General features: G+C 45.5%; 1 protein-coding gene across 3 annotated transcripts in view; it reads left to right on the top strand.

Annotated features, from left to right (window-relative positions):
* ak9 (adenylate kinase 9) overlaps nucleotides 1–14,823 on the top strand; it is a 366,094-nt gene that overhangs the window by 106,760 nt on the left and 244,511 nt on the right. For all 3 annotated transcript variants that reach the window (XM_085997790.1, XM_085997792.1, XM_085997791.1), the window contains exon 16: nucleotides 11,263–11,417. In XM_085997790.1, the coding sequence (XP_085853916.1) occupies nucleotides 11,263–11,417 (155 nt within the window). The remainder of the gene's footprint in view (nucleotides 1–11,262; nucleotides 11,418–14,823) is intronic.

Raw genomic sequence — 14,823 nt, 5'->3', positions numbered from 1 at the left:
TAAAGCAGGTTTTCAATCAGCAGAGGGAGCTGGAAGCATTTGGGGAGTGGGTAAATAGGACTGAGCTCAAAATTTTCAACAAGAAAATTTTACTGAATATTGCAGCCTAGATTAAAAATGAAAAATGCTGGAAACACTCAGCAGTTCAGGCAGCATCTTTGGAGAGAGAAAGGTAGGATTAACATTTCCGATCTGTGACCTTTCATGAAGAGAGCAGGAAAGGATGGTGGAGAGATTCAAGGGCACAAAAATTGAACAATCAAGCTCTTGTTTCTACTAATCCAGTCAATATATCACGTGCCAACTAGCTGGAAGACCAGCTTATGCACTGCCTGATACATACGAACATCCAAATAATGATGGACAGCAAAAGACCTACTGGTACATCCAGTCTGTCTGATACAGTTGTGATGCCTTGTGCATCATAATACATACACTCCCCACCCCACCTGCAAGTCACCCGGATCTCTCCAAGGTTATGATCATAGAGCAAAGGAGGTTGAGGGGTGATTCCACACTTTAGGAAGGATGTGAAGGCCCTTCAGAGGGTGCAGAGGAGATTTATCAGAATGGTTCCGGGGATAGGGGATCTTAGCTACAAGGACAGGCTGGAGAAGCTGGATTTGTTTTCATTAGAGCAAAGGAGGTTGAGGGGTGATTTGATAGAGGTGTACAAGATTATGACGGGTTTGGATAGGCTAGACGGGGAAAGGCTGGTCCCAGTAGTTGATGGTACAAGGACTAGGGGACACAGATTTAAGGTTTTTGGCAAGAGATACAGGGGGGATGTGAGGAAAACTTTTTTACGCAGCGAGCGGCGATGACCTGGAATTTGCTGCCGATGGAAGCAGAGACACTCAATGTTTTCAAGGGGAGACTGGATAGGTACTTGAGGGAAATAAACTTGCAGAGCTACGGGGATAGAGCGGGGGAATGGGACTGACTGGATTGCTCTACAGAGAGCTGGCCCGGACTCGATGGGCCGAATGGCGGCCTCCTGTGCTGTTATGACTCTATGACCCCTGCTAGACCTTGCAGCCAAAGAGCACATTCTGAATGGCACGGTTATTTGAAGTGAATTGCACCATTACACTAAACTTCTCCACCCAATGAGTGCTTTCAGGCACTAGCACTTGAGATACACTGTATATCACTGCATCAAAAGGTAATAGATGCTCTGTTTGAACATGCATCAACATATATTAAGGTAAACTCTGGTATAAAGGAGCAAATGGAAAGGTTGATTCAAATTGTGTGGCATTCTCAAGTGTAACGTACCATTGTACCATTGACCACACATCAAAATTTGTGCATCTGTACATGATGTAATGTCCAATGGGTACTGTCATATGAACATCCAGATGGTCTCTGACCATTGTTAGAACATACTGTGAATCCTCTTTTTCCAGGGAGTATTCATGTTGCACAAATCCTTATGGAATGGAGAATTCTATCATTGTTTTAGGAGGAAACGAGATTTTAAGGTTGATTCCTAGAAGATTCACATCATCAGCTTCTAGCATGGCTGATGACACCTGTGTGAAACCTCTTAATTTTCAAGGAAGGGTTGACAATGATGCACAGTCACAAGCCAGAAATATAGAGTGCCTCTTTAGTCTGTTAAAACATAATTTCAGATATCTTGACCACCCCAGTGGTGCAGTTGGATTAAGTGGAAGAATAAATGCGGCTTGATAAGGGTGAGCTGCAAGAAGTACGGACCCATAAGATGATGAGGAGCAAGGTGAAACCACGTCAGTACACAGGGAAGTTTTTTTAATATTTGTTCGTGGGATGTGGGCATCGCTGGCAAGGCCAGTATTTATTGCCCATTTCTAATTGCCCTTGAGAAGGTGGTGGTGAGCCGTCTTCTTGAACCGCTGCAGTCTGTGCGGTGAAGCTACTCCCACAGTGTGTTAGGGAGGGAGTTCCAGGATTTTAACCCAGCGACGATGAAGGATCAGAAATATACTTCTAAATCAGGATGGTGTGTGACTTGGAGGGGGATTTGGAGGTGGTGGTGTTCCCATGCGTCTGCTGCCCTTGTCCTTCTATGTGGGAGAGGTTGCAGATTTGGTAGGTGCTGCCAAAGAAGCCTTGGCGAGTTGCTGCAGTGCATCTTGTAGATGGTACACGACGTAAGAAAACTACTAGGCACTTGGTCTAAGCGTTAAACAAAGCTTTAATCAACTGTTTTACAACATGGAGGTCTAGTTGTGTCCTTCACTAGTTCCTGTTAAGGATGTCCTGCGCAAGCTGGGCCCGTGCCCGAGTATTTATACTCTCCCTGGACAGGGCCACCCGTAGGCCGCTCAGTATTATTTCATAAGTCTTTCTTTCATGAATGACTGATTCATGTCAGTACACAGTGCATCCACAGTATGCCGGTGGTGGAGGGAGTGAATGTTTAAGGTGGTGGATGGGGTGCCAATCAACCGGGCTGCTTTGTACGGGATGGTGTCGAGCCTCTTGAGTGTTGTTGGAGCTGCACTCATCCAGGCAAGTGGAGAGTATTCCATCACACTTCTTACTTGTGCCTTGCAGATCGTGGAAAGGCTTTGGGGAGTCAGGAGGTGAGACACTCGCCGCAGAATATCTAGTGTCTGACCTGCTCTTGTTGCCACAGTATTTATGTGGCTGGTCCAGTTAAGTTTCTGGTCAATGGTGACCCCCAGGATGTTGATGGTGGGGGATTCGAAGATGGTAATGCCGTTGAATGTCAAGGGACGGTGGTTAGACTCTCTCTTGTTGGAGATAGTCATTGCCTGGCACTTGTGTGGCACATATCAGCCCAAGCCTGAACGTCGTCCAAGTCTTGTTGCATGCAGGCATGGACTGCTTCTTTATTATCTGAGGAGTTGTGAATGGCACTGCACACTGTGCAGTCATCAGCGAACATCCCCATTTCTGACCTTATGTTGGAGGGAATGTCATTGATGAAGCAGCTGAAGATGGCTGGGCCTAGGACACTGCCGGAACTCCTGCAGCGATGTCCTGGGGCTGTGATGATTGACCTCCAACCACCACAACTATCTTCCTTTGTGCTAGGTATTACTCCAGCCAGTGGAGAGCATCCCTCTCTCCTCCACCACCCCCCCCCCACCCCCCGATTTCCATTGACTTCAGTTTTACTAGGGCTCCTTGATGCCACACTCAGTCAAATGCTGCCTTGATGTCAAGGGCAGTTATTCTCACCTCACCTCTGAAATTCAGCTCCTTTGTCCATGTTTGGATCAAGGCTGTAATGAGGTCAGGAGCTGAGTGGTCTTGGCGGAACCCAAACTGAGCATCAGCGAGCAGGTTATTGGTGAGTAAGTGCCGCTTGATGGCACTGTCGATGACACCTTCCATCACTTTGCTGATGATTGAGAGTAAACTGATGGGGCGATAATTGGCCGGATAGGATTTCACAGAATCACAGAAACCCCACAGTGCAGATAGAGGCCATCTCGGCCCATCGAGCCTGCACCAACACATATCCCACCATATTTGTCCTGCTTTTTGTGGACAGGACATACCTGAGCAGTTTTCCACATTGTTGGATAGATGCCAGTGTTGTAGCTGTAACAGCTTGGCTAGAGGCACGGCTAGTTCTGGAGCACAAGTCTTGAGCACGACAGCCGGGATGTTGTCGGGGCCCACAGCCTTTGCTGTATCCACTGTGCTCAGCCATTTCTTGATATCACGTGGAGTGAATAGAATTGGCTGAAGACTGGCTTCTGTGGTGATGGGGACCTCGGGAGTAGGCCGATATGGATCATCCACTCGGCACTTCTGGCTGAAGATGGTTGCAAATGCTTCAGCCTTGTCTGTAGCACTCATGTGCTGAGCTCCACCATTATTGAGCATGAGGATATTCATGGAGCCTCCTCCTCCCGTTAGTTGTTTAATGGTCCACCACCATTCACGACTGGATGTAGCAGGACTACAGAGCTTTGAACAGATCTGTTGATTGTGGGATCGCTTAGCCCTGTCTATAGGATCCTGCTTCTGCTTTTTAGCATGCGTGTAGTCCTGTGTTGCAGCTTCCCCAGGTTGGCACCTCATTTTTAGGTACTGGTGCTACGCCTGGTGCTGCCCCTGGCATGCTCTTCTACACTCCTTATTGAACCAGGGTTGGTCCCCTGGCTTGATGGTAATGGTAGAGTGAGGGATATGCTGGGCCATGAGGTTACAGATTGTGGTGGAATACAATTCTGCTGCTGCTGATGGCCCACAGCACCTCATGGTAGCCCAGTTTTGAGCTGCTAGATCTGTTCTGAATCTATCTCATTTAGCACGGTGGTATTGCCACACAACACGATGGAGGGTGTCCTCAGTGTGAAGACGGGACTTTGTCTCCACAATGTGCGGTGGTCACTGCTACCAATACTGTCATATGGACAGATGCATCTACAACACACAGATTGGTGAGGACGAGGTCAAGTAGGTTTTTCCCTCGTGTTGGTTCTCTCACCACCTATCACAGGCCCAGATTCGGCCAGCTCGGTCAGTAGTGGTGCTACTGAGCCACTCTTGGTGATGGACATTGACGTCCCCCACCCAGAGTACATTCTGTGCCCTTGCTGCTCTCAGTGCTTCTTCCAAGTGGTGTTCAACATGGAGGAGTACTGATTCATCAGCTGAAGGAGGCCAGTCCGTGGTAATCAGCAGGAAATTTCCTTGCCCATGCTTGACCTGAAGCCATGAGACTTCAGGGGTCCGGAGTCAATGCTGAGGACTCCCAGGGCCACTCCTTCCCGACTGTATACTGCTGTGCCGCCACCCCTGGTAGGTCTGTCCTGCCGGTGGGACAGGACATACCATGAGATGGTGATCGAGGAGTTTGGGACATTGGCTGAAAGGTATGATTCTGAGAGGTGCAAAGCAACCCAATTTCTAGCCCATAGACCTGAAAACACTAATAAAACTTTGTATTAGTTTGTTATCTCCTTACTAAATGTGGAGATTGCATACATTGTGGATCACCTATATTCAGTATGACTTTTCACAGTCTTCAGTTGAAGTTCAACCTCTAACTGAAGGGATCCCTTCCATCCCATTCCTCTTTTCATTCTAATCTAGTGGGGCTGGAAGCTTCCATCGTACTGATGCTTCAAGATTTTATACCCTTGTTGGAATTTTTAAAATATATTAATTCACAGGATGTGGGCATTGCTGGCATGGTTGGCATTTAATTGCACATCCTTAGTCGTCCTGAGAAGGTGGTGGTGGGCCTTGAACCGCTGTAGGCTGTATGGTGAAAATGCTCCCATAATGCTGCTAGGTAGGGAGTTCCAGGACTTTTACCCAGCTATGTTGAATAAATGGTGACATATGTGCAAGTCAAGATGGTGTATGACATGGAGGGAAACTTGGAGATAATGGTATTCCCATGCACCTGCTTCCTTTGTCCTGAGGGGTGGATTTTGTGGGTTTGGGATGTGCTGCTGAACATGCCTTGACCAATTGCTAGAGTGCATCCTGTAGACAGTACACACTGCAGCTACATTATACCGGTGGAGGCATTGGATGTTGACACTAGTGGATGAGGTGCCGATCAAGCGACCTGGTTTGTCCTGGATGGTGTCAAGCTGCTTGACTGTTAGTGCAGCTGCACCCATCCAGATATTGGAGAGTCTTGTGCCTGGTAGGTGGTGGAGAGGCTTTGGGGGTTGGGAGCTGAGCTACTCATAGGAACATAGGATAAGAAGTAGGCCATTCAGCACCTCGAGCCTGTTCCGCCATTCAGTGAGATCATGGCTGATCTGCGATCAAACTCCATATACCCGCCTTTGGACCGTATCCCTTAATACCTTTGGTTAACAAAAAGCCATCAATCTCCGACTTAAAATTAACAATTGATCTAGAATCAATTGCCATTTGCGGAAGAGAGTTCCAAACTTCTACCACCCTTTGTGTGTAGAAGTGTTTCCTAATTTCACTCCTGAAAGGTCTGGCTCTAATTTTTACACTATGCCCCCTAGTCCTAGAATCCCCAACCAGCAGAAATAGTTTCTCTCCATCTGCCCTATCTGTTCCCCTTAATATCCTGAAAACTTCAATCAGATCACCAATATGTCGAGGAACCAACTAGAGATCAGGCCATCTTAGACTGGGTATTATGTAATGAGAAAGAATTAATTAGCAATCTTGTTGTGCGAGGCCCCTTGGGGCGGAGCGATCATAATATGATCGAATTCTTCATTAAGATGGAGAGTGAAGTAGTTGATTCAGAGACTTGGGTACTGAATTTCAATAAAGGAAACTACGATGGTATGAGGCGCGAGTTGGGTAGGATGGATTGGGGAATGTTACTTAAAGGGTTGACGATGATTAGGCAATGGCAAACTTTTAAAGATCGCATAGATGAACTACAGAATTTGTTCACCCCTGTTTGGCATAAAAATAAAACAAAAAAGGTGACTCAACATTGGCTAACAAGGGAAATTAGGGATAGCATAATATTCAAGGAGAGGACATAAAACATAGAAACATAGAAGATAGGAGCAGGAGTAGGCCATTCGGCCCCTCGAGCCTGCTCCGCCATTCAATGCGATCATGGCTGATCATCCAAATTCAGTACCCGGTCCCTGCTTTCTCCCCATACCCCTTGATCCCTTTAGCCTTAAGAAATATATCCAACTCCTTCTTGACTATATTTAATGAATTGGTCTCTACTGCCTTCTGTGGTAGAGAATTCATGGGCAACAAAGACATGGCAGACCAATTAAATACATACTTTGGTTCTGTCTTCACAAAGGAGGACACAAATAACCTCCCAGAGATGTCAGGGAACATAGGATCTAATGAGAGGGAGGAACTGAATGAAATCAGTATTTGTAGGGAAATGGTGTTAGGGAAATTGATGGGATTGAAGGCCGATAAATCCCCAGGGCCTGATAATCTACATCCTAGGGTACTTAAGGAAGTGGCCCTAGAAATAGTAGATGCATTGCTCGTCATCTTCCAAAATTCGATAAACTCTGGAACAGTTCCCATGGATTGAAGGGTAGCTAATGTAACCCCACTATTTAAAAAAGGTGGTAGAGAAAAAATGGGGAATTGTAGACCGGTAAGCCTGGCATTGGTAGTGGGGAAAATGCTAGAGTCCATTATAAAAGATGTAATAGCAGAGCACTTGGAAAACAGTGACAGGATCGGACAAAGTCAGCATGGATTTACAAAAGGTAAATCATGCTTGACTAATCTACTGGAATTTTTTGAGGATGTAACTGGTAGAATAGGTATGGGAGAACCAGTGGATGTGGTGTATTTGGACTTTCAGAAGGCTTTCGATAAGGTCCCGCATAAGAGACTAGCTTGCAAAGTTAAAGCACATGGGATTGGGGGTAAGGTACTGACTTGGATAGAAAACTGGTTGGCAGACAGGAGGCAAAGAGTTGGAATAAACGGGTCTTTTTCCGAGTGGAAGGCAGTGACTAGTGGGGTACCGCAGGGATCGGTGCTCGGACCCCAGTTATTCACAATATATATTAATGATCTAGACGAGGGAACTAGATGTAATATCTCCAAGTTTGCAGACGACACAATGCTGGGTGGGCGTGTGTGCTGTGAGGAGGATGCAGAGAAACTCTAGTACGATTTGGACAGGTTGGGCGATATGGCAGATGCAGTATAATGTGGATAAATGCGAGGTTATCCACTTTGGTGGCAAAAACAGGAAGGCAGATTATTATCTGAACGGCAATAGATTGCGAAAAGGGGAAGTGCAACGAGACCTGGGTGTCCTTGTGCACCAGTCGCTGAAGGTAAGCATGCAGGTGCAGCAGGCGGTTAAGAAGGCAAATTGTATGCTGGCCTTCATAGCGAGAGGATTCGAGCACAGGAGCAAGGATGTCTTGCTGCAGTTATACAGGGCCTTGGTGAGACCACACCTTGAGTCTTGTGTGCAGTTTTGGTCACCTTATCTGAGGAAGGATGTTCTTGCCATGGAGGGAGTGCAGCGAAGATTCACCAGGCTGATGGCAGGAATGACGTATGAGGAGAGATTGGGTCGATTAGGCTTATATTCGCTAGAGTTTAGAAGAATGAGAGGGGATCGCATTGAAACTTATAAAATTCTAACAGGACTAGACAGACTAGATGCAGGAAGGCTGTTCCCGATGGTGGGGGAGTCCAGAACCAGGGGTCACAGTCTAAGGATAAGGGGTAAGCCATTTAGGACTGAGATGAGGAGGAATTTCTTCACCCAGAGAGTGGTGAACCTGTGGAATTGTGTACCACTGAAGACAGTTGAGGCCAATTCATTAAATATATTCAATAAGGAGTTAGATATATTTCTTAAGGCTAAGGGGATCAAGGGATATGGGGAGAAAGCAGGGACAAGGTATTGAATTTGGATGATCAGCCATGATCGCATTGAATGTCGGAGCAGGCTCGAGGGGTCGAATGGCCTACTCCTGCTCCTATCTTCTATGTTTCTATGTCAACATCTAAATTTTAGGGAATACAACCCTAAGTTGTGTAATCTCTCACTGTTACTTAACCCTTGATGTCAGGATGTCGTTCTGGTGAACCTTCGCTGCACTCCCTCCAAGGCCAGTATATCCTTCCTAAGATGTGGTGCCCAGAACTGGATGCAGTACTCCAGATGTGGTCTAACTAGGGTTTTGTACAGCTGCAGCATAACTTCTACCCCCTTGTACTCTAGTCCTCTGGATATAAAGGCCAGCATTCAATTAGCCTTTCTGATTATTTTCTGTACCTGTTCATGACATTTTAATGATCTATGTACCTGAACCCCCAAGTCTCTTTGTACCTCCACGGTTTTTAACTTTTCACCATTTAGAAAGTACCCTTTTCTATCCTTTTTAGGTCAAAAGTGGATGACCTCACATTTGCTTACATTGAAATCCATTTGCCACAGTTTTGCCCATTCACTTAATCGATCAATATCCCTCTGTAATTTTATGCTTTCATCTACACTGCCTACAATGCTGCCTATCTTTGTGTCATGATTGGATGTATGACTTTCTATATCTTCATCTAAGTCGTTAATAAATATTATGAATAGTTGAGGCCCCAACACAGATCCCTGCGGGACACCACTAGTCACATCCTGCCAATTTGAGTCCCTACCCATTATCCCTACTCTCTATCTCCTGCCGCTCAACCAATTTCCTAACCAGGTCAATAATTTGCCCTCAATTCTGTGGGCTTCTACCTTAGATAACAGTATCTTATGTGGGACTTTATCAAATGCCTCCTGGAAGTCCATATAAATAACATCCATGGACATTCCCCTGTCCACTACTTTAGACACTTGCCACAGAATATCCAGCCTCTGACCTGATCTAGTAGCTAAGGCATTTATGTGGCTGGTCTTGTTGAGTTTCTGGTCAATGATGACCCCCAGGATGTTGATGGTGTGGGTTTCGGCGATGGTAATATCATAGGGATGTGGTTGGACTCTCTCTCTTGCTGGAGATGGTCATTGCCTAACACTTATGTGGCATGAATGTTATTTACCACTTATCAACCCAACCCTGGAAGTTGTGTTGGGCTTCATTATCTGAGAAATTGCAAATGGAGCTGAACACTGCAATCATCAGCGAACAGCCCAACTTCTGACCTTATGATGGAAGGAAGGTCATTGATGAAGCAACTGAAGATAGTTGGGGCTAGGACACTGCCCTGAGAAACTTCTGCAGAGATGTCCTGGGGCTGAGATGATTGGCCTCCAACAACCACACCCATCTTCCTTTGTGCTAGGTATCACTCCAGTCACTGGCGTGTTTTCCTCCCGATCCCCATTGACCTTAGTTTTACTAAGGCTCTTTGATGCCGCACCCGGTTGAATGCTGCCTTGATGTCAAGGGCAGTCATTCTCACCTCACCTCTGGAATTCAGCTGTTCTGTCCATTTTTGGAGCAAGGCTGTAATGAGGTCTGGAGCCAAGTGGTCCTAGTGGAACACAAATTGAGCATCGGTTATTGGTGCATAAGTGCCACTTGATAGCACTGTTGATGACTCCTTCCATCACTTTGCTGATGATTTGAGAGATGGCTAATATTGGCCAGGTTAGATTTGTCCTGCTTTTTGTGAACTGGGCATACGCGGGCAATTTTCCACATTTTTAGATAAAGTCTAGTGTTGTGGCTGTGCAGGCACAGCTTGGCTAGAGGCAGAACTAGTACTGGAGCACAGGTCTTCAGCACTATAGCCGGGATGTATCGTGTTTCATGCAGAAGCTTACTGTGGCATGATTCTCCATTGAGCTCTGGCTGACAGCAAATAAGTAGATCCTGCCTGTTAATAAGAAGTTGTATATAGAAATCATCACATATTAAAATGAGAACAAAAATTTACTTCTACTTCTTTCAATTTATTGTACATATTCGCGGCTCAATATGCGGTCTCCTCTACATTGGGGAGACCAAACACAGATTGGGTGACCGCTTTGTGGATCACCTCCGTTCAGTTCGCAAGCGTGACCCCAAGCTTCCAGTTGCCTGTCATTTTAATTCTCTGTCCCACTCGCATTCTGGCCTCTCTGTCCTCGGCCTCCTACACTGTTCCAATGAAGCTTAAGAAACAGCACCTCATCTTTCGATTAGGCACTTTACAACCTTATGGACTCGACATTGATTTCAACAATTTCAGAACAGAACTTCTGCCCCCATTTTTTCAGATGGCAGCTGTTTGATGCTTCTGTTATTCCATTTTACACCTCCTCTAGACCCATCTTTTGTTTCTTTACTTGTCCCATTACCATCTCCTTTTGCACATCATCCCTTCCACCTTACCACAGACCTTTCCTTTTGTTCTTTCCTCCCCTGCCCCCTTTCCCTGCCTCTCTACTTGCTTAAAACCTGTTACGTCTCTAACATTTTCCAGTTCTGCTGAAAGGTCACCAACCTGAAACATTAAATCTGTTTCTATCTCCACAGATGCTACCTGACCAAATGTGTGATACTGTTTAAGACACAAAGCTAGTGAAAAAGAAATGTACAGGTGCAATCATACTGGAAGAATCATGATGAATAAACAGTCGTTAGCCCCAATACCCATATCACTCCATCCCCTCTGCAAAATTACCACTGATAAATGCAGAAATGTGGTATAAACCAAATTAAACAATGACCATTGGTATTATCTGTATTCTGAAACATTTATTCTGTCCTTGTGTCACAAATTAAAATAAAGTATTAAAAAAAAAATCAGACTGGAAAAATATTTTACATTCTAATAATTTTACTTGGAATTTTAGACAGCTTCAATTTCTAAGTTAATATGTGTGAATTGTTTTGTTGTTTATAGAAGCTATAAAAGAGAAAATGGCAATTCCAGAGGTGACTGAGGACCACCCAGACGTACAGGCAATTGTGACTGAGGCTGTTCAGAAAGTAATTCAGGCTCCTGTGCAACTACCAATTGATGTCTACATGGATACATTGTTAAAAGCTATTTCAGAGGTAAAACTGCATATTTTTGATAAACCTGAAAGGTCAGTTTGTTTGAGTTAAGCATAACAAGCATTTTGGAAGGAATGAGCTGTGCTATAGTGCAAGTCTTTAAAAACAAGCACATTCCCTTTTTAAAAAAAAAAGCAATATAGTGCATATGCTGGAAATCTGACACAACATAGGACCCCAATTTACATATTAAAAGGGTATACTGCCTGAAATAGACCGCCCGGTTGAAAGTTTTAGAAGAACAGGGTTGTTATGCCAAGTAGTATTACCAAGGACACATCATTATTGGGGATGGCTCTGGGATCCAAGAACACTGAAAAGGTGGATCAGGCTCTAGCAGTATTTTGAAGGGGGTTCCTAGCTTCTGGCTGCTTTGGTAAAGGGGGTTCCTGAATTCTGGGAGCAGTGGAGTCGAGCGGTTTTAGGAACACTGGGACAGATTGTGGGATCACTGGGAGACAAATGAGAGATCTGGATGTAGTGGTAGGGAGATCTCGAGGGCTAGGAGCACTGGGAATGCAATTTGGGAATTCCTGGAATCTGGGAGTGAGATGGGGTGTCTGGAGAGAGGAGTGTGAGCTCCAGCAGGACTGGGGAGGAGGTTCTGGAGTAGTTGAGGAGCCAGAGTCTTGCAGTATTGAAGGAACAAGATCTAACAGCCTTGTGGGAGAAAATGAGATCCAAGCTGTCATGACTCATTTAGCCCCTTTCAAACCCTCAGGCCCCAACCACCCACATGTTGTCTGTCAGCCTTCCCAACTTTTCTGTAGCCCCTTTTGTACCTTAATCCCATCACCAAGTTATGTGCCAGGCTTAAAGCATCTAAATGTAAATTTTATGCTTAAAATAAATGGACAGAAAATCATAGGCTAGGGGTGTACAATGTCATAGTCTGTTGAGGGTATTTCATTTTTGTGATATGTACTCCGGGCATCCACCAGGAGCATAAAAGAGGAAAATTACTACTGTACTGTCTTTAATAAAACATAAAGGGGGTGAAATTGGATTGGGCGCGCAAACAGTCGCGGGGAACGCGAAACGCGATCTGCCCGCACCCGTTCAAAGTGGTGCAGGCAGCATGCAAAGTTCGTGCTGCCTGCTCATTACAATGATTGGAGCGCTGAGCTCAGCGTTAAATGCACTGCTGGTTGGCTCAGCGCTCAAGAGGAGGCATTATCGGGTGCAGTCTGCTGGCCAATAAAATGTTGCCTAGGCTCTCTGCACTTCTTTAAAGGAGAGGTGCTTTGTTGCAGAAACATCTCATTGTCACTCTGGATGCAGCTATGTCACAACAGGGAAGAGAAAGGGGAAGGCGCTTCTCAGATGCAGCACTGGTGACCTTGGTCCTGGGGGTACACAGAAGAAGACAGGTCCTCTACCTGCATGGGGGCAGGTGGACTTCCAGACAGAATGCCAGAAGGCAGTGGAAAAAGATAGCACAAGCCGTCAGTGCCACGTGTGTTGCCCCCAGGACCTGGATCCAGTGCCGCAAGTTTAATGACCTCATATGAGTGGTCAAGGTGAGCGAATGCATCCTCAAATGCTATATCCCACCAACTGCACCACTAGCCTCACTGCTCAATGCACCATACCCCCATCACTCACCTGCCAACAATCTCTAGCAATCACAACTCATACCTCACAATCATACCTTCACCTTACCCTCATACACTTGCCACTGCTGCAAGCCTCACACCCACATCTCTCACCTTGCACACAATGTCAGCAGCTATTCAATCATGACAAGCACATCACCCAAACACGTTGCACCACACTCAACGACACACTTCCCTTTCTCTTACAGGCCAAGGTGGCTCACAACTGCCATCATCAGCAGCAGACAGGCGGGGGTGAAACATGTCTTCAAAACCTTACTGCGCTGGAGGAGACGGTGCTGGAGATAATTGGAGAGGCCATCACTGAGGCTGTGACGAGTGGCGAGATGAAAATCATCGCTGATGATAACCAAGGAAAGAGTAGGACCTATGAGAGACCAAAAAGATAACCTGTGTGTGGAGGCGGACGACGGGAGTATGGTTCTTAATGAATACATTGCATCTGTCCACAAAAGAGAGGGACGATGCAGACATTGTAGTTGAGGAGGAGGAGTGTAAAATATTAGATGAGATAAACATATTGAGAGAGGGCGTATTAAGGGATTTAGCATTTTTGAAAGTAGATAAATTGCCAGGCCCAGATGAAATGTATCCCAGGCTGTTAAGAGAAGCAAGGGAGGAAATAGCGGAGGCTCTGACCATGATTTTCCAATTCTCTCTGTCTACAGGTGTAGTGCCGGAGGACTGGAGGCCTGCTAATGGTTTTCTATTGTTTACAAAGGGAGAAAGGGATAGACTGAGTAATTACAGGCCAGTCAGCCTAAACTCGGTGGTGGGCACAAATTATTGGAAAAAATTTTGAGGGACAGTATTAATCGTCATTTAGAAAGGCACAGATTAAGTAAGGATAGTCAGCATGGATTTGTTAAGGGAAGGTTGTGTCTAACTAACTTGATTGAATTTTTTGAGGAGGTAACAAGGGGGGTCGATGAGGGTAGTGCATTTGATGTAGTCTACATGGATTTTAGCAAGGCTTTTGATAAGGTCCCACATGGCAGACTGGTCAGAAAAGTAAAAGCCTATGGGATCCACAGGAAACTGGCAAGTTGGATCCAAAATTGGCTCAGTGACAGGAAGCAAAGTGTAATCGCCGACGGGTGTTTTTGTGACTGGAAGGCTGTTTCCAGTGGGGTTCCGCAGGGCTCAGTACTAGGTTCCTTGCTTTTTGTGATATAGATCAATGATATAGACTTCAATGTAGGGGGCATGATTAAGAAGTTTGCAGATGATACAAAAATTGGCTGTGTGGTTGATAGGAAGAAAGCTGTAGACTGCAGGAAGATATCAAAGGACTGGTTAGATGGGCAGAAAAGTGGCAAATGGAATTCAGTCCGGAGAAGTGTGAGGTAATGCATTTGGGGAGGGCTAACAAGGCAAAGGAATACACAATAAATGGTAGGATACTGAGGTGTAGAGAAACCGAGAGACCTTGGAGTGCATGTCCACAGATCCCTTAAGGTAGCAGGACAGGTAGATAAGGTGGTTAAGAAGGCATAAGGAATACTTGCCTTTATTAGCCAAGGCATAGAATACAAGAGCAGGGAGGTTATGCTTGAACTGTATAAAACACTAGTTAGGCCACAGCTGGAGTACTGCGTGCAGTTCTGGTCACCACATTACAGGAAAGATGTGATTGCACTGGAGAGGGTACAGAGTACATTTACAAGGATGTTGCCAGGACTAGAGAATTTTAGCTATGAAGAAAGACTGGATAGGCTGGGGTTGTTTTCTTTGGAACAGAGGATGCTGAGGGAGACTTAATTGAACTGTATAAGATTATCAGGGGCCTA

This window comes from Somniosus microcephalus, chromosome 9, assembly GCF_052327205.1.
Source record: "Somniosus microcephalus isolate GS21.2 chromosome 9, FLI_Smic_1.0, whole genome shotgun sequence".
NCBI lineage: Eukaryota > Metazoa > Chordata > Chondrichthyes > Squaliformes > Somniosidae > Somniosus > Somniosus microcephalus.
The sequence above is the reverse complement of the archived record's forward strand: the minus strand, read 5'-3'. Positions and strand labels throughout refer to the sequence as shown.